Source organism: Cherax quadricarinatus, chromosome 31, assembly GCF_038502225.1.
Source record: "Cherax quadricarinatus isolate ZL_2023a chromosome 31, ASM3850222v1, whole genome shotgun sequence".
Classification (NCBI taxonomy): Eukaryota; Metazoa; Arthropoda; class Malacostraca; order Decapoda; family Parastacidae; genus Cherax; species Cherax quadricarinatus.
The window spans coordinates 10996484-11015882 of record NC_091322.1 but is presented as its reverse complement, the minus strand read 5'-3'; the positions used below and the strand labels follow the sequence as shown (position 1 = coordinate 11015882).

Below are 19399 nucleotides of genomic sequence, written 5' to 3'. Positions count from 1 at the left end.
TAGTTTTACCAACGCTCTTATATGGGTGTGAAGCATGGGTGATGAATGTTGCAGCGAGAAGGCTGGAGGCTGTGGAGATGTCATGTCTGAGAGCAATGTGTGGTGTGAATATAATGCAGAGAATTCGTAGTTTGGAAGTTAGGAGGAGGTGCGGGATTACCAAAACTGTTGTCCAGAGGGCTGAGGAAGGGTTGTTGAGGTGGTTCGGACATGTGGAGAGAATGGAGCGAAACAGAATTATCATGTGGGAGTTCGATACGTGGATTAGGGTAGAAATACTCACGTAGGCTGTTATAACGTATAATCGTAGATATGTGAAGAGAGACCGTGCCGTTACCTATCTCCTTGCTCACTCTAGTAATACTGGCTCGCCGGCTGCCCAGTACCCAGTGGGTCTTTGAATACTGCTGAGGTCAGCACAATATGAAAGACCGTGACTCAAGAGACGGTTGATCGTTGAGTCAGACGGTACTGGTAACTGGTTACTACTACTGAGACTGGTAACTGGTTACTACTACTGAGAGCTCGGCGACGCTAACGTATGTCGTCCCGACATACAACTAATACAAACTAGAGATGGTAGGTATACGGCTTGGGCTGATTCTATACAATGTCAAAGTACACAACATTAAACATTAAAAATACATAAGTAGAACAATGGAATGAAAGCTTACGTAACTGAAACTGTAATGCAATACAAGGTATACGATAGCACAACTTAAAACGTTGAGAATACAAGTGATAAAAAAAAAAAATTTTGATCGATCGATCTGTATTCGTGTGATCTACGGATTCTGAGGAAGGAATATATACAAAGAAAGAGTGTTTAACAGAAAGGCAGATTCGGTGCACGCAAATCTAGACTGTTAACTCTCAGAATGCGGAGAGAACACGAACACAAAAAAAAATTCCTGAATACTGATAAGTTGATACTGTAATTATTCATCTATACAGGTTATTTACATTTAACCCCAACTCTGCTAGGGTAAGATTGGCATATGCAGAATGGGTGTCATCTCTGGGAGGATCAAACTCTGTAGCATTGGCTAACTCATGCTGTATTTGAGGCAAATCTGAATTGGAAGTTACAAATGATACTTGAGGATTTCTCAATACCTGTCGTGTACGTAGGGAATAACGACATTCAGGTTGATCATCTGACTGAGTATCAGAGGAAGAGAGTACAGGATCAGGAGGATTGTCAGAGTCTGTCACATTAGTCTGGGTTGGAACGTCATTATCATCACATACTAACTTCATATGATCCAAATGCGATTCTTTATACTGACCAGTACTAATCTCTCTAACCTTATACTTATTACCAGTGATATGTTCAACTACTCGATAAGGACCAACAAACCTTTGATCAAGCTTTGGCATTGCAGACGTTTTGTTAAAGTTAGTCAGCATAACTCTCGAACCTACTTTGATTTTGGATGGCTTTACTCGAGTATTTGCGACTCTTGTAAATTCAGCTGTTGATTTATGAAGTGTTTCACGGATTCTTCTAAAAACACTTTGAGCTAAGCTGGTACGAGTTGCTACGAAATCATCAGGGTTGTAATTTGGTTTTGGATTAGAATATAACAACTCATAAGGCAAACGTTTATCTACACCATACAATGCATAATGTGGAGTGTCACCTATAGAAACATTGTAAGCAGAATTTATAGCACACTGCACATCAGGTATAACTTCATCCCAAGTTTCACTGTTGGGATTGATAGTGGCTCTCAAAACATCAAGTACTTTCTTATTGGTTCTTTCCGCTAACCCATTGCTGGCAGGATGATGAGGAACAATGGTGGATTTAGTGATCTTGTACAAGGTACACAAATTTTCAAGAATTTCATTACAGAATTCACCTCCATTATCTGTTACTAGGGACTTAGGAGTGGTATGCCTGCAGATAATGCGTTCTTTAAACGCTTTAGCTACTGTCTCGGCAGTCTTGTCTGCAATAGGAACTAACTCGCAATATCTGGTGAAATGGTCTACCATAACACACAGATGTTTGTTACCTTGGAGGGAACATTGGAAATTAGTTAACAAATCTAGCGCAACTCTTTCCCAAGGTTCGCTAGTAGTTGGATACACTTGGATTGGATTAGGACCATTAGCATTGCCTTTATGTTGCATGCAGACACTACATTTCTTAACATACTCAGAAATATCAGTTGCCATACGAGGCCAAAAGTATTTCAATCTGGCTTGTTTTACTGAACGATCCATACCAGGGTGTGCAACACCTGGTACATCGTGAACTAGCTGTAAAGCTACATTCACTAGTGACTGTGGAATTACTAACTGGTATACTCTTCTGCTTGGAGTACCCAACTCGGCTGTTCGATACAGTAATTCTTGGTTCATGAGAAAGTCACTGATGGGTGCTGGTGGCTTCACAGTCAGAATAAGATCTTCCTGGAGCAGGAATCGAATCACACCAGACCACATGGGATCTGTTCGTTGAGCATTCTTTACATCTTCAGCACTAAATGGAGGGTCTGCAGTTACTATACTAACATGTCGCGATAAAGCATCTGCGACTACATTTGACTTGCCAGGTAAATGCTCAAAGGTGGGATTGAACTCTTGGATAGTCAAGGTCCATCTAGCTAACCTTCCAGTAGGTTGTTTGTTCTGGAATAAGGGTATCAGTGGAGCATGATCTGTCAAGACATGAACAGAGTACTGATAAATAATGTCTCGGAAGTGCTTTAAAGACCATACTATTGCTAAAGCTTCTTGCTCAGTTACTGTATAATTACGTTCAGCCTTTGTAAGGACTCGGCTAGCAAATGCAACTGCGTTGTACTTGCCATCGGTCTTCTGAGCTAGTACGGCACCTATGCCAATTGAACTAGCATCAGTTGTCAGATAGAAAGGCTTAGAAAAATCTGGAAATTTCAAAATTGGAGCAGAAGTTAGCTTTTCTTTTAGAGTTTGGAATGCTCTTTCTTGACGGAAGGTCCAAACAAAAGGAGCATCTTTCTTAAGCAACTCAGTTAGAGGAGCAGCTATGGAAGAAAAATTGGCAATGAAAGCTCTATAAAAACCTGCTAAGCCCACAAAGGATCTTACGGCATCAGCAGTTTTGGGAGTTGGAAAATTTAGTACTGCAGTTACTTTACTTTGGTCAGTCGTAACCCCTCTAGGAGTGACTACGTGACCAAGAAACTTAATTTCTGATCTGAAAAATTGACATTTTGACAGTTTGATCTTTAAATTGGCTTCTTCAAGCTTACCAAGTACTACATCAAGTCTTTTCAAGTGTGTATCCACGTCTTTAGACATGACGATTACGTCATCTAAGTACACCATAAGTGCATTACCTATGAGACCTCTAAAGATATTAGTCATGAGCCTTGAGAACGTGATAGGGGAAGATCGTAATCCAAATGCCATTCGGAGGTAGTGATAATGACCTGTAGGAGTGGAGAATGCAGTTAGTTCTTGGCTGTCCTCGTGAAGAGGGACTTGCCAAAACCCTTGTAACAAATCTAGGGTTGAAAAGACTTTGTTATCTCCAATATTACGTAAAAGATCACCCAGTACAGGGAGTGGAAAGCGATCTGGAATGGTTTTTGCGTTTAACTTCCTAAAGTCAATTACTGGACGCCAAGTACCATCCTTCTTAGGTACTAGTATCAAGGGTGCATTCCAAGGGGAATTGCTAGGTGCAATAACTCCATCATCAAGCATTTGATTGATCAATTCTTCTGTGACAGCAACTTGTGAATGAGGCATTCTGTACGCAGGTATGTAGATAGGTCTAGTACCAGGTTCAAGTGGAATACGATGGGACAATAAGTTCGTTATACCCATCTTCTCACCTGGTAAAGCAATGGCTTTACGACGTTTGTTCAGCAGAGTCAACAAACGCTTGACTTCATCTGGGAAGTCAGTGGGAGCTAAGTCTTTCTCCTCAACTGGTGGAACAGATTGATCTAGTGCAGTGGATGTGGTCTCCCCGGCAGAAATAGCACCGACCCACTGGTCAGGTGACAACTCATCCTCTACCTGAACAGGGTAAGGATAGTGAACAAGGTCAACAAGATTGGTATTTGCTCTAAGGCGAACACTGTGACCAGAAGTGTTGGCCAGGTAGAAATGGATCTTACTATCTCTTACAACATGTAAGGATGGTTCAACAAATAGACCTTTTACTTTGCAGGAATCACTGTCAACTAGGACGTTATCACCATCTGGAACACTAGGAACAACTACAGACACTCTAGTGAGAGCACTAGCCGCAACAGAAACGTCTTTCTGCAGACGGCATGTGACATCAACAAGAGATGGCATTACTAGTTGCAAGTAATTGTTTTCCGACAAGGCGTCCCCTGTGGAGAAACTACTACTCGAACTAGCAGGCATTGCAAGGGTAGGTTGAGCACTCAAGGCAATCTGAGCGTCCTCGGACACTTGAGGCATCGGACTATCCTGCAATTCTGAAGGTATAGGTGGAACACTGATGGGAGTGACAGAATTACCAGTGCCTGACCGCTTGGGTACGCTACTGGAGAATGCATTAGCTTGTAAGGACTTGATCCGTACATCATACTCTGCAGCAGTATAACAGATTTCTGATCCAAGCTGGTAACCCCAGAATGGAACGATCAAGTCGTCAATTTGTGCATGCCATCGATAAGGGTCGAGCACAATGCGTAAGTCTCGCATGGAAGCAAATCCCAGTAGAAGGTCACCAGGGAAAGTAATCTGGTCGACAACAAGGAAGGAAGCAGTGAAGTCTCTACCTTGGATAGAAAAGGTTAGGGCAGTCGTACCTCGGACACGCAGGTGAGAACCAGATACTCCACTAAGGGAGGACACAGGAGTCGGTTCTACGAGAAGGACATGTCGTAACTTCTTATCCTTAAACAAACTAGACCTAATAATATTGATTTGCGCACCAGAGTCCATGAACAATTGAACGGGCGCATTATAAACAGATGCTTGCACTATAGGGCCTATGGTTGCATTGGAAGTTATGTGCAAACAAAAAGGTGGATTTTCATCAGAAAAGACTTGTTCTACTCCATCCCCAAAATCATCTGTGTCAGAGACATGTGAAGCAACATCATCAGCAGGGTTGACACGCTCGAGACTGCTTAAGGCTTCAAAGGAGTTGTGAACGGGGATGGTGTACTCATTATCACCTACTGTCACCATGGGGCGGTTTGACTGGGGCGCTCGAATTCCCCCGACTGGGAAGAACGAGCCTGGTTCAGGTTAGTTTGAGAATTGAATGAATGAGCCTGGTTCTGGTTATTTTGAAAACCACGAGATCTGTTTCCTCGACGGGTTCTGCGGTTGGAACGACCACGGAAAGATCTAGAGTACTGAAGGTTATAGAGAGCATTACACTCAGATGTGTCATGTCCATGTATTCTATGATAAGTACAGTAGGGAAGATCTGAGTACTCATCATCAGTACGACGTCTCTTAGGGTAACTATCAGGACAATTAATTGCAATATGTCCACGGAAACCACAGTTGTAACAATTCCGCCGACTATGGTTACTGAATGTACTATGAATACTACGAGGTGTATAACGACTCTGTACACTGGTTCTTGGTGATCTCTGAGATGGTTGACGACCACTATTTGTCTCTGTGGCGCAAACAAGAGGTGGTGCAGACTGAGGCATATTTGTGACATTACTTTTAATACAAGGGAAAGTACCCTGGGGGCACAAGGAACGTACATGATTTAAGGCTGTAAGTGGTTCCATCGTTACAGTTGGAGGATCAGCCTCATAAGCACACACAGAAGCAGGTGGCATTAGTTCTTTAATTGCTCCAAAAGCTGCTATTTTAGCAATTGATTCTGTAAATGGTTTAGCCTCGTCAGGGAGAAAAGATGATGATTGGACAGCATTGATAAATGATGATAAAAGTTTGTCTAATCTAACAGCAAATGCACTCAACGATTCAGTACTCATGGGTGTAGCATTCACTAGTTCCCTAAGAACGACATATGGATCAGCTGTTTTTACTGGGACAAGGAAAGAACGAATCAGTTCCTCATATTGTGACCACTTAGTAAGATTCCTGAAGTCTCGCATATCAAGGAGATCAACAACGTGAACAGCAGCAGGAGATCGATAAAGAGCTTCTTTAGCAATTCTGATAAGGCTTTCCTCTGAAGGAGGACCTTCAGCTAGAGCACTAGCACGAGAACGAATGGCTGCAAACCATGCTTCAAGACTATGTACATGGCCATTGAATAAAGGTAACGCATCAAGGGAATCACGAGTATAACTATAATATCTCGGTGTCTGGGTCGGTCTGTCAGTCGGTAAGGAACTGGGAGGACTGATGACAGGACCAGCAGTAGTAGCCTGAGAAGTCTGAGTGTCGACATTCACTAAAGTATCACCTGACGGTATGTGAGACATAATGGCAAAGTAGCACGAGAACAAATAAGGCAAAAATAATGAACAATAAAAAATGATATAAAATTCTAGAATTGAAATGAAAAGATATACAACTAATTCAGCAGAATTAATAATGTCTATACACTGCAAGAGGAAGAAAAACTCAATTTAAAGGACTATTGATCAAGAAAAATTTTACATTGAAATATACAAGTAAAAATATTACTGGAGACTGAATTAAATTCAAAATGAGCTGTCTTTACTCTTGCTAATAAAGAAATTAATTAATTAAATTTTTAAATCAATGTGAAAGTATAAAATAAAATTATTAAATTGTCAACTGGGAAATTTAAGTATTTTCTAAGAATGCATAGACAAAATTAAAAAAATTAAGTTATAAAAATATCAATAAAAGAAAAGAATTCACTGCAGAACAGTTCAACAAAATAATTCACTTCAGAACAAGTGCAACAAATAAAGTGTAGAAATCACTGCAGTAATAAAGTGTCACTGGGAAAACTCAGGTAAAATAATGAATTAAAATTATGAAGATCAAAAAAAAAAATAAACTGATTGAACACTTTAACTCTTAATTGTAAATTAGACAAAACAATTTACTCAAACAGAGTAAGAAAAACACTTTACGTTAAAAGTAATTGAAATTACATCAAGAGTGAATTTGTTCAAGAATAATAAAATATGAATAAAAACACAGGAACAAAACAGGTACTATAACACTTACAGTGACGGAGCACACTTCTTAAATTAATATTCTTACAACAAAATCCTGCTGTGACTGATACAACAAAAATCTTGCTGTGACTGATACGACAAAAATTTTGCTGGCAAAAATAATGGTACACAGTCTGCGAAAAAATTAGAGAAATGAGACACTGTTGGCATACGAAAAAAAATGACACACATAGAAATAAATGGAAAATTTGGTATACTGGGGTAAATATCACTGCAGAATACAACGCTGAAAGAATACAATAAAAAAAAATTGAATCACTTCACACAGGTGACTGACTGGTACACTACACAATAATACTTACTACAGACAGGAGTAGCATAAAGAAAAACACAGAAAAAAAAAATATAAGATAAGTAAAAACACTGAAAAAATATTCTAAAAAATAATGAGTCAAAAATACTGCGTTTACACTGAAAACACAAGGTTTAGAGTACACAAGAATTTTACTATAAATGTCTCACACACGCAAATGTCTTTAAATGCAAGAAAATGTCTCAAAAAAATTATCACTGAAGTGGAGAGTAGTAGACGGGCGGTGACGGGGTGACGAGGTGAAGATATTGTCCTGTGGGCGGGCGGTGTTTCCTCCTACACCCACACACTGTTGTCGTGAAGAAATGTGCGTTCTAGGCGAACTCACATAACTGGCTTTATCTCGTTGGCACCAGCTACAATCTCTTGACCAATTATGTGAGCCAAAACAGTACTAGGACCCGGTACAAGGGTGCAAACAACCACAGGTAGGTTGGTAGTGGTGGTGGTGGTGGTGGATGCTTCTGCCGCGCACCCCGGGTGGTGGGAGAGAGTGGGGGGAAGAGTGGTGGGGGGGGGACGGGGAGGCTGCCGCGCGCCCCACTCACCCACAGATGGTTTAACCCACTCTATGCCACAGGAATGGTGAAAACCACTCTTAGCATCCAACAGGAAGCACAAAGCGAGATACACAATACCTCAGAGGAGCTTGGCTTACTTCTTACTGCGTGGCTTACTTCTCTCTCTCAGCTGGGTTAGAAGCTGGGTTGGCTGACTGGCTTACCCCACGAGAATGGATGACTGGAAGACGTGTAACGATGCACAAAGCACGGAGGAGCAGTTGGATGACAGGAGACAGGCTGGATGATAGGCTGACTGGCGTTCACTTCCACAGTCTGGCTTACTGACTGGCTTAATTGCAAAATCCGGGTCAACCCCTCGGAGATTGAAGCAATTAGCACACGAACTAAGCCAGGAAGCTTGAAACGGCTGCAACAGGCTTGCAGGATGAAAGCTGTGAGGGGAGTCAGGCTTGGCTGGTGGTGCCGGAGGGTAGAGCTGGTGGCTGGAGATTCACCTTTGACCCTGGCGGTACTCACACAAACAGCCTTCAAACGCCTTGAATTACCCTTAAAAACGTAAATCCACGCTCCACACCGCTGCACACCATTTATCATGTGGGAGTTCGATACGTGGATTAGGGTAGAAATACTCACGTAGGCTGTTATAACGTATAATCGTAGATATGTGAAGAGAGACCGTGCCCTTACCTATCTCCTTGCTCACTCTAGTAATACTGGCTCGCCGGCTGCCCAGTACCCAGTAGGTCTTTGAATACTGCTGAGGTCAGCACAATATGAAAGACCGTGACTCAAGAGACGGTTGATCGTTGAGTCAGACGGTACTGGTAACTGGTTACTACTACTGAGACTGGTAACTGGTTACTACTACTGAGAGAATAACTTCAAGAGTGTATCAGTCTGTAGTGGAAGGAAGGCGGGGTAGGGGTTGGCCTAGGAAAGGTTGGAGGGATGGGGTAAAGGAGGTTTTGTGTGCGAGGGGCTTGGACTTCCAGCAGGCATGCGTGAGCGTGTTTGATAGGAGTGAATGGAGACAATTGGTTTTTAATACTTGACGTGCTGTTGGAGTGTGAGCAAAGTAACATTTATGAAGGGGTTCAGGGAAACCAGCAGGCCGGACTTGAGTCCTGGAGATGGGAAGTACAGTGCCTGCACTCTGAAGGAGGGGTGTTAATGTTGCAGTTTAAAAACTGTAGTGTAAAGCACCCTTCTGGCAAGACAGTGATGGAGTGAATGATGGTGAAAGTTTTTCTTTTTCGGGCCACCCTGCCTTGGTGGGAATCGGCCAGTGTGATAATAAAAAAAATAATAACCATGGCTAGGGCTAAAAGTAAGCAGGTTGTAACAATAAATTGAGAAAAAGAAATTGGAATGACTTATATGCAGCAAGTAGCACCACCAAACAGTAGCAGCAAGTTCTTGTGGCTACCCCAGAAATTTGAAATTATGCTAGCCAAAATTAGTGCCGGATTACTGATGGAACCGGATTACTGATGGCTGACCTGTATTATGTGTATTTGTTTAATATTAGTAAAGTTCTCTTATAAAACTATTTTTTGTAGTGCAGTTTTCTTGCAAATGAAATTGAAAATTGTTCATCTAAAATTAAATAGCACTAACTATGAAGGTCTTTTCATGTAATATTCAATTTCAGATGCACTTTTTTCAGTTGCATTTGCAAAAAATTTTATTACTGCATACATATATGTACGTATATACAAAAAAGTTGATTGTGTTTATTTTAAACATTTCTAAACAAGTCAAAGGTAACTAGGAAATTTTTCAAATGGGCTAATTACTGGTATGTTGCAGGTTGTAATAAACTGTGCTATCCTGAAGGGTCTAAAGTATAATCAAGCCACAGTCACCTTTCATCAGTGGAGGGACAATCGACAAGTTTATGGTTTAAATTTCTCCAGCAAAGATGATGCTGATGCTTTTGCACATGCCATGCTCAAAGCACTTGAGGTAAGTTAGTTGTATTAACCACAACACAATAAGTTTTACTTTCTTTCAGGGTGTATTTTTTTTAACACTGGCTGTCTCCCACTGAGGCAAGGTGACCCAATAAACAAGATGACAATTTAACTGTCATGTATTTAATCACTGTCTTGTCAGAAGGGTGTTGACATCACAGTTCAGATGACCCCCCAGATTGCAACATCCCTACCCCTCCTTCAGAGTGCAGGCATTGTGCCAATCCCCTCCAGGACTCGAGTCCAGCTAACCAGTTTCCCTGAATCACTTTATGAATGTTACCTTGCTCACACTCCATCAGCATGTCAAGTCATACAACCCACTTGCCTCCAGTCACTCCAGTCACTTAGATATCCAACAGGCATGCTCACGCATGCCTGTTGGATATCTAAGCCCCATGCATACAGAACCTCCTTTACCCCCTTCCTCCAGTCTTTGCTTGGACACCCCCTACCCCAGTGGAGGAAATAAAGACTGTTGGAGGAAATAGAGACTGTATTGGAGGAACTAAAGACTGTATTAGAGTACAGGACAAACTCGAGTCATTCAATAGAGCAAATGTCCCATGTAAGAGACTGAGGAGTAATGATGCTGGAAGAACTCACATTGAAGGATCACAACATTGTTGCCATTACCTCTTGAAGAATCTGGTCCAGTTTCTTTTTGAAGAGCTCTATGTACATTTGTCCCAGCAATGCTTCTGATATCTTCTGGTAAGATGTTGAATAGTCTGGGGCAATGAATGTTGATACAGTGTTCTCTTATTGTTCCCACAGTGCCCCTGCTATTCACAGGGTTTGTTTTGCATTTCCTTCCTAGTCCAGTATATTGTTATGGCAGTGTGCAGGTTTGGTACATCCTTTGCAGATGACACTAGAATCTCTGAGAGTAGTGTCAGTCAAAGACACAGTGAATTTTTGAGTCGTTAGAGTGAAAGTTCCATGTGTGAAACTTTGGAGTAATGAAGTTAGAAGATCTCACATTCGTCAACAAAGTTTCCATCACTACTGCAAGGAAAATCATAAACTGGCTAACTAGAATTTTCAAGACCAAGAGATTCTGAGCCAATGATGATACTCTTCAAGTCATTTGTTTTCTCCATACTGCTGTGTACTGATGGCCCCCCTTCAAGGCAGGTGAGATTACTGAGTTGGAAAATGTACAGAAAACCTTCACTGTATACACTCACTCAGGCATCTGAACTGTTTTGAGAATTTGAAGTCCCTTCAACTGTAGATAAAAAAGGATGTAAAAAAGGGATGTAGATAAAAAAGGTACATATTTGCACATGGAAAATACTGGAGGGACTAATCCCAAACCTAAACACCAAAATCACATGACAACAAGAGACTTGGCAGATGGTGTAAAATACCTCCATTTAAAAGCAGGAGCACAACAGGTATGCTATGAGAGAACTAAATGAGTGTCAGGTCCCTGATTCTTCAACACCCTTTGTCTGTGTATGTGGGGAATTACCAACGAACCTCTTGTGGTCTTCATGGGGAAACTGAACAAGTTCCTCAAATCAGTGCCTGACCAGCTGGGCTATGGTTTCTGCATTGGATTGTAGGTGTCCAGCAGTAACAGCCTGGTTGATCATGTCTTGATCCTTCAGGAGGCTTGGTCTAGAACTAGGCCATGGGGGTATTGACCCCTGGAAACATCCTTCAGGTTGCCCATGGGCAACAGCACCCTTGTTGATTAGGCATTTTACTCCTGCAGTCCAGCATCAACCTGGGCTGCAGGAGTAGAACAACCCTCATAACCAGTCACAAGCACAGGTACAGTATCCTGCAGTTGTCCTCTGAGATTATTTCTGCTTAGACCAATCTCATGAGGTTGACTTGTTCTTGTGTGTTGTGTATTCTTTTAGTACTGACTTCTTTGTTTCTCACTGCATATGCTAATTATGCTGATAAATGTTACCTTTTGCTAATAGTTATTTTCTTTTAGCAGTAACATGTATATTTTGGATATTCTCATTTTTCAGGTGCTCAATAATGGGGGAAGTTTACGGCAAGTGCCTCCACCACCCCAACCTGCAGTGCCTACACAGCAGCAACCACAGCAGCAGCAGCAGCAGCAGCAGCAGCAACAGCAGCCACAACAACAGCCACAACAGCAACAACAGCAGCAGCAGCCACCACCCATGATGACCCAACCACAGCAGCCTTCCCAGCCACAATATCACAACCAACTCTACGCCGAGGAGGACATGGGGTACAGGTATGCCGATCCCCATGCCTACAACAACCACTACGAGAAAACCTACGACAGGACCTACGACAACTATCACCATTACCATGACACGCGGTAAAGTAAAGACCGGGCTCATCACACGTCCTGCCCGGGGTGTTGATGCTCTCTCTTGGTGCACGGGCGAGGGACCACTACTACCATTACCTGTATACTGATGCTGCGTTGATGCTGACTCACAGCTGTTCTCACTAACGGAAGGAGATAGGGCTCGCCAGCATCTTGCCCCTGCATGCTTTATGCTGGTTGCAGGTCTTACTTTTCATATACTTGTACATATTAGTAAAAATTAATAGAAAATTTCTGCTCTAATAAACAAGGATTTTGAAAAGTTTAAGAGGAGCAGAAGCAGGAGAAGAGGTGAATACTGACTTGCTCTCACTCCTTCAATTTTTCATCAAGTTATCTTTGTAATCCAATATTTCTACAATGCTACTGGGGTACTATTCAATCTCCTAGATCCTCTGACTGCCATTGGTGGTGGTATTTCATTTTTTATCTTATATAATTTCTTATGTTTTATCTTTCCATTTGCAGTAAAATAATTTAGAATTAGAGTATTTGCTTTTAAAAGTAGGTTAGCCTGATCAGTCTTGAGTTGTAGAATGAGTCTTTTAAGTAACATTTCTATACCTGTGGGATCCAGTGACTTCCAAGAAAATATTCAACCTCTTGTTCAGATATAATCTTCCCAAACTGTACATTCTGTTTTCCAGTTTATTAAGAATGTGTACCCTGACATCTCCCTTGTAACCAATGTAAAAGCATAATATAACACTAGGTAGCTAACCTGCAGATCTTGTTGACAATGTTTGCCTTCCCAGCAATATGTTCTCACATGTCATTCACCCAAGCCCATCTTTGGAGCTTACACTAACTGAATAGTTCAACTTGTGTCTTTTTTTGTGATTTATTCACTAGATAGCATGCTGCTGAATAACCCCAGTGGGTTTATTATTTGTCTCCATCTTAAGAGGGTTCATGAAAAGGGTTAGCCACACAATCCTTTTGTTTGTTCTAGCCTTCCCACAGAATTAAAAGAGTTCAGTGTGCACCACATTTTCCTGTAGTTCACTTTCATTGGATCATAGTTCTTGAACTAATGAGGTATTATTCATGATCATTGGGCCATCACAGACCTTCCCAATGATGTCAGTGTTTCCATATCTGAATTACACCTTGTGAACACAAGGCTGAGATCAAATATGCCTGCTTAGGTCTTATACAAAGACAAAAATAAAACAGAATATGGAGGTCCTATTCCCTTTTCCCTATTGTGTGCAGCTAATACTCATTTACTCTGAGGCAACATTTTATTGGTTATGTTCTTTTGTGGAATAGAGACATTTTAATGAACTGTTGTACAGGATACAGGATGTACAGTATTTGATTGCTCATATATGAAGAGTTGTGGAGCAGAATTCAGGTTAGTAAATGAATCACTTCCTTCATTGCTTCTGTTACTAGGGACGTGCAGATATTGTCTTCTGCATGATAAGTTTGACTCAGAACTTTGTATCAAGGTAATAACTTAAGCTCCATTGTTCCAGTCTTCCCCATACCTATGTTTTTCTCCATTGTTTGAATTTGGTGCTTACTCTTTTCTGTTCCTGATCTGTTATCTTATCTGGAAGAAGAATTAGACGAGTCCTCCATGCCATTCGATAAGAACACTCTTATTGAGTTAATCAAGTTGTGTGTAGTTGATTGCAATTTTGAGATTGCAGGGAAATAGTATGCTCAAAGGCAGGAAATGGCTATGGGAAATCCATTGTCTCCCCTATTAAGTAGTCTGTATATGGAATTTTTCAAGGCTAGGCTGTTGAAAGACATACTGCCCCATGAAGCTAAGTGGTTCAGATGTGTGGATGATATCTTGTGTCTTTGGCCAAATGATATGGACCTAGATACATTTTTACCGAGACTTAATGCTCTGGTCCCATCTATTAAATTCATCATGGAGAAAAGAAGTGCAATCAAGATTTCCATTCTGAGATGTTTTGATACATAGGGAGCTTTAAATGTCGTAGTTTATTAAGTCTCACCCTACATTAAGACTACAAATATTTTGAGGTAAGTAATGAGTGTGCTGTGTGTGTATTTTACTTTTTATTGTTTTTTTAATGTCTAGTTATATTGCTAACTTAATATATGTTAGTGTAAACTTATTATCTGGCATTTATATGCATTTATAAGTGGAAAAAATGGCGTTCTGCTTTCCGGCAATGTCCACTTTCTGGCGGTAGCCTCGAACCTAACCTGCCATATAAGTGGGGGCCCTACTGTATAGGGGTTTGTGTAATGAATAACCCAGGATGTCATCTCACTGACTGACTGACTTGACTTGACTTACTTTGATGACTTAGTGACTTACTGACTTGACTGAATTAGTGACTTGAATGACTGACTGACTGACTGACTGACTTGACTACCTTACCTCAACCACCTCAGTCCAATAGGGCCACAACGTAACTCTTCACTCTCTTCACATACATTGACAAACACCAGCACTCACAATTTAACCCTTAAACTGTCCAAACAGATCGACGTTCAAATCCGTAGTGCTCCAAAAGTAGATCTACGTTTTTTTTTATACATATTTTCAAATATAACAAAAAAATGTAGATAAAAATTTTTTTTACACGTTTTCAAATGTAAAAAAAAAAAAAATCTACAATTTTTACATACTTCCAAATGTTAAAAAAACGTAGATCTCGGTTTGGACAGTTTAAGGGTTAAGGTAAGAAATACTATTATGTATGTTGCATTTGTAGTCTTAAGCCATTAAAACAACATAATACTTCATGACAGTGAACAACAATTATGTATTCACTTTTATTTTTTGTAAGATCTGGAGGTCTAAAAAAAAGTTGTTTGACTTTTTTTTTGGGGGGGGGGGCTACCAGGAACATAACCTTATTTTTCCCATAAGTTCTTCAGTTTACCTAACACGAATTTATCTAACATGGTGTTTTCAGGAACATAACTACTGTGTAATATAATGATTTACTGTATATGTGTGCAGCAGGTCCCCACTTATATGGCAGGTTAGGTTCCATCCTACCGCTGGAAAGCAGAACACCATTTTTTCTACTTATAAATGCATACAAATGCCAGATAACAAGTTTACACTAACATATATTAAGCTAACAGTAGAACTAGGCATTAAAAAAAGAATAAAAAGTAAAATACATACACAGTACATTCATTACTTACCTTAAAATATTTGTAGTCTTAACCCTTTCAGGGTCCGTGCCGTAGATCTACGCCTTTACATTGAGGGTCCAAACCGTAGATCTACGCCATGAGCTCAGCTCACTCTTATAAGCTGTGAGTGGTAAATTTGGGCCTAGATATGAGAGAATACATCTATGTTGTATGTGTGCACCACATAAAACAAATCCTGCAGCACACAGTGTATAGTGAGAGAGAAAAAACGGAGACCGCGATTTTCGATTAAAACAGCAACTTTGCAGTGTTTTTCGTATGTTTTTTATAGTTGTATTTGTGATTTCTTGGTCTCATTTGATAGAATGGAAGACATATTACAGAAATAGAGATGATTTTGATTGGATTTAACACTGGAAATGGCTTGAAACTGAGCTCAAAGTAGTGGAAATGTTAAATTTTTGCCGATGTTCAAGAGTAAACAAACGACATCACACGTCTAATACATGCCAGCTGGGGGGTCTAATATACATTCACAAATGTGGTGGTGATATTTATACAATTATTACAATACAGTGGACCATCGATCAACGATGGCATAGTATAACGTTAAATCCGACTAGCGATACATTTTAACTCAAAAATTTTACCTCGACTAGCGCTAAAAAACTCGACCAACGCGATTTGTTCCGTTTGAGACGCGTCCACGTGTGGCCTACGCGGTGTTTACAAGCCAGCCACCGCGGTTGCATCCAAACATACAATCGGAACATTTCATATTATCACAGCATTTTTAGTGATTGCACCTGCAAAATAAATCACCATGGGCCCCAAGAAAGCTTCTAGTGCCATCCCTGTGATAAAAAGGATGAGAATTAGTATGGAAATTAAGAAAGATTTTGAAGGGTTTGGGGCTAACCCTGAGATGCCTATGCCAGTTGTGGAATCCATTGTGCGTACTTCAAAGATTAACCCTTTGACTGTCACGGCCGTATATAAGCGTCTTACGAGGTACCGTGTTTGACGTATATATACGTACTCATAAATTCTAGCAGCTTCAAATCAAGCAGGAGAAAGCTGGTAGGCCCACATGTGAGAGAATGGGTCTGTGTGGTAAGTGTGCACCATATAAAAAAAATCCTGGAGCAGGCAGTGTATAATGAGAAAAAAAAAACTCCGACCGTTTTTTTAATTAAAATGCCGACTTTGTGGTCTATTTTCGTATAGTATTTATGGTTGTATTCTCGTTTTCTTGGTCTCAATTGATAGAATGGAAAACATATTATTGAAATAGAGGTGATTTTGATTGATTTTACTATAAAAAGAGCCTGGAAATGGAGCTCAAAATAGGGGAAATGTTTGATTTTTGCCAATGTTCAAAAGTAAACAAATGATGTCATTGTCCAATAAATGTCCAACTAGCCATTCTGATATGCAGTTATGAATGGGTTGATGTTATTTATACAATTATTACAGTATTGCAGTAGTCTGCATAATAGTAAGTCTTCTATTTTTTGTTTGAATAAAAATTCAAAATAGAAAGCAAGAGTAATATCAGAGGGGCCTGGAGACATGACTGATGAACAAAAAAAATGTTATTTTAGAGCCAGGAATGTCTGCGTTGTTCATTCTGGACCTTATTTTGAAATTGTCATATTTTTTAATTTTCGTGAAATTGGCCAAATTGCAAATTTCTGACCACACTATTGGGTAGTTGAAATCGGTAAATGGGCAGTTTCTTGTACTCAATCGATAGAAAAAAAATGGCGTTCTAAAGAAATAGCTATGAGTTTGGTCGACTGTAACAACGGAATTAGCAGAAAATAGGGCTCAAAGTGGGCGAAATTGCCGATTTGTAAATATCGCTAACTTCGCGAGAGCATAATTCCGTCAGTTTTCCATCAAATTTCGTTTTGTTGGTGTCATTACAATCGGGAAAAGATTCTCTATCATTTCATAAGAAAAAATAATTTTTTTTTTTTGAAATTTTGCGACACCAGGAGACACCTCAGGATTGGGGGTTGCAACAACAGTCAAGGGGTTATGGAATTGTGTGCAAAGTGGGTTGAACTGCAAACCTTTATGGATGAAAATCACCTTAACACATCTATTGCAAGCCGTGCTGGTGACTATTACAATGACAATGTTGTGGCCCATTTGAGACAAATCGTAAAGGAATGGGAGGTACAGAGCTCTATGGACAGATATGTTGTGCGACAGAGGTCCAGTGACTCTCAAGCTGGTCCTAGTGGCATTAAAAGAAGAAGGGAAGTAACCCCGAAAAAGGACTTGACACCTCAAGTCCTAATGGAAGGGGATTCCCCTTCTAAACACTAACACCATCCACACACTCCCCTCCTCCCTTCCCATCAATCATCACCAGATCTTCAATAAAGGTAAGTGTCATGTAATTGTACATGTCTTCTTCAGTTTGTGTGTTTTTTTTTTTTCAACAAGTCGGTCGTGTATTAAAATTAATATTTCATGTGGTCAAGCACCTAAAGTCAGTTCCTGATCAGCCGGGCTGTGGCTCGTACATTGGTTTGCGTGCAGCCAGCAGCAACAGCCTGGTTGATCAGGCGCTGATCCACCAGGAGGCCTTGTCACATACCGGGCCGCGGGGGCGTTGACCCCCGGAACTCTCTCCAGGTAAACTCCAGGTAAAATTTTTTTTCTCAATACTTAGGGGTGTCAGGAACAGATTAATTTAATTTCCATTATTTCTTATGGGGAAAATTAACTCGACTAATGATAATTTCGACTAACGATGAGCTCTCAGAAACAGATTAATATCGTTGGTTGAGGGTCCACTGTATTGCATAACAGTTAATCTTCTATTTTTTGGTTTGAATAAAAATTCATTATGTGAATAAAAAATAAAAGTGGAATTCATTTGTAAAGCCTCAAATTGTAACTAATGAATAGAGGAAATGTTAGTTTAGTGCCAGGAATACCTACATTGTTTATTCTGGACCTTATTTTGAAATTGGAATATTTTGAACTTTGTGTTAAATTGGCCAAATTACCAATTTTCGATCACTTTATTTTGCAGTTGAAACAGTTGACCTGGCAATTTCTTGTGCTCAGTCGATAGAATAGAAGTAATACTAGTGAAATAGCTAAGAATTTGGTCGACTTGAATAATGTAATTGGCCTAAAATGGGAGTCAAAGTCGGCAAAATCTCTGATTCATAAATATCGCTGACACATCAAAATTCGCGAGAGCATAATTTCGTCAGTTTTCCATCAAATTTCGTACTTTTTGTTTTATTACCTTCAGAAAAAGATTCTTTACCATTTCATAAGAAAAAATAACAGAATTTTTTTTTAAAATTCTTGGACCCTGGTACACACTTCGAAATTTGGCCGCTGGACCCTGAAAGGGTTAATGTAGGGTGAGAGATGAGTAGTATTTATTTGTAGGAAGTTAGGTGTAGGTAGCCCTCCCAAATGTAATATATGATATTTAATCCCTTAACCCTTTGACTGTCACAGCCGTATATATACGTCTTACGAGGTACTGTGTTTGACGTATATATACTCATAAATTCTAGCGGCTTCAAATCAAGCAGGAGAAAGCTGGTAGGCCCACATGTGAGAGAATGGGTCTGTGTGGTCAGTGTACACCATATAAAAAAAATCCTGGAGCACGCAGTGCATAATGAGAAAAAAAAACTCCGACCATTTTTTTTAATTAAAATGCCGACTTTGTGGTCTATTTTCGTATAGTATTTACGGTTGTATTCTCATTTTCTTGGTCTCATTTGATAGAATGGAAAACATATTATAGAAGTAGAGGTGATTTTGATTGATTTTACTATAAAAAGAGCCTGGAAATGGAGCTCAAAGTAGGGAAAATGTTTGATTTTTGCCAATGTTCAAAAGTAAACAAATGATGTCATTGTCCAATAAATGTCCAACTAGCCATTCTAATATGCAGTCATGAATGGGTTGATGTTATTTATACAATTATTGAAGTATTGCAGTAGTCTGCATAATAGTAAGTCTTCTATTTTTTGTTTGAATAAAAA

At 40.0% G+C, this 19399-nt stretch overlaps 1 protein-coding gene across 2 annotated transcripts in view; it reads left to right on the top strand.

The window, feature by feature from the left end:
- ena (ENAH actin regulator enabled) overlaps positions 1-19399 on the top strand; it is a 127622-nt gene that overhangs the window by 57832 nt on the left and 50391 nt on the right. The window contains exons 3-4 of one of the 2 annotated variants that reach the window (XM_053789115.2): positions 9780-9935; positions 11935-12257. In XM_053789115.2, the coding sequence (XP_053645090.2) occupies positions 9780-9935; positions 11935-12257 (479 nt within the window). The remainder of the gene's footprint in view (positions 1-9779; positions 9936-11934; positions 12258-19399) is intronic. The other variant, XM_070090198.1, reaches the window with a different exon arrangement.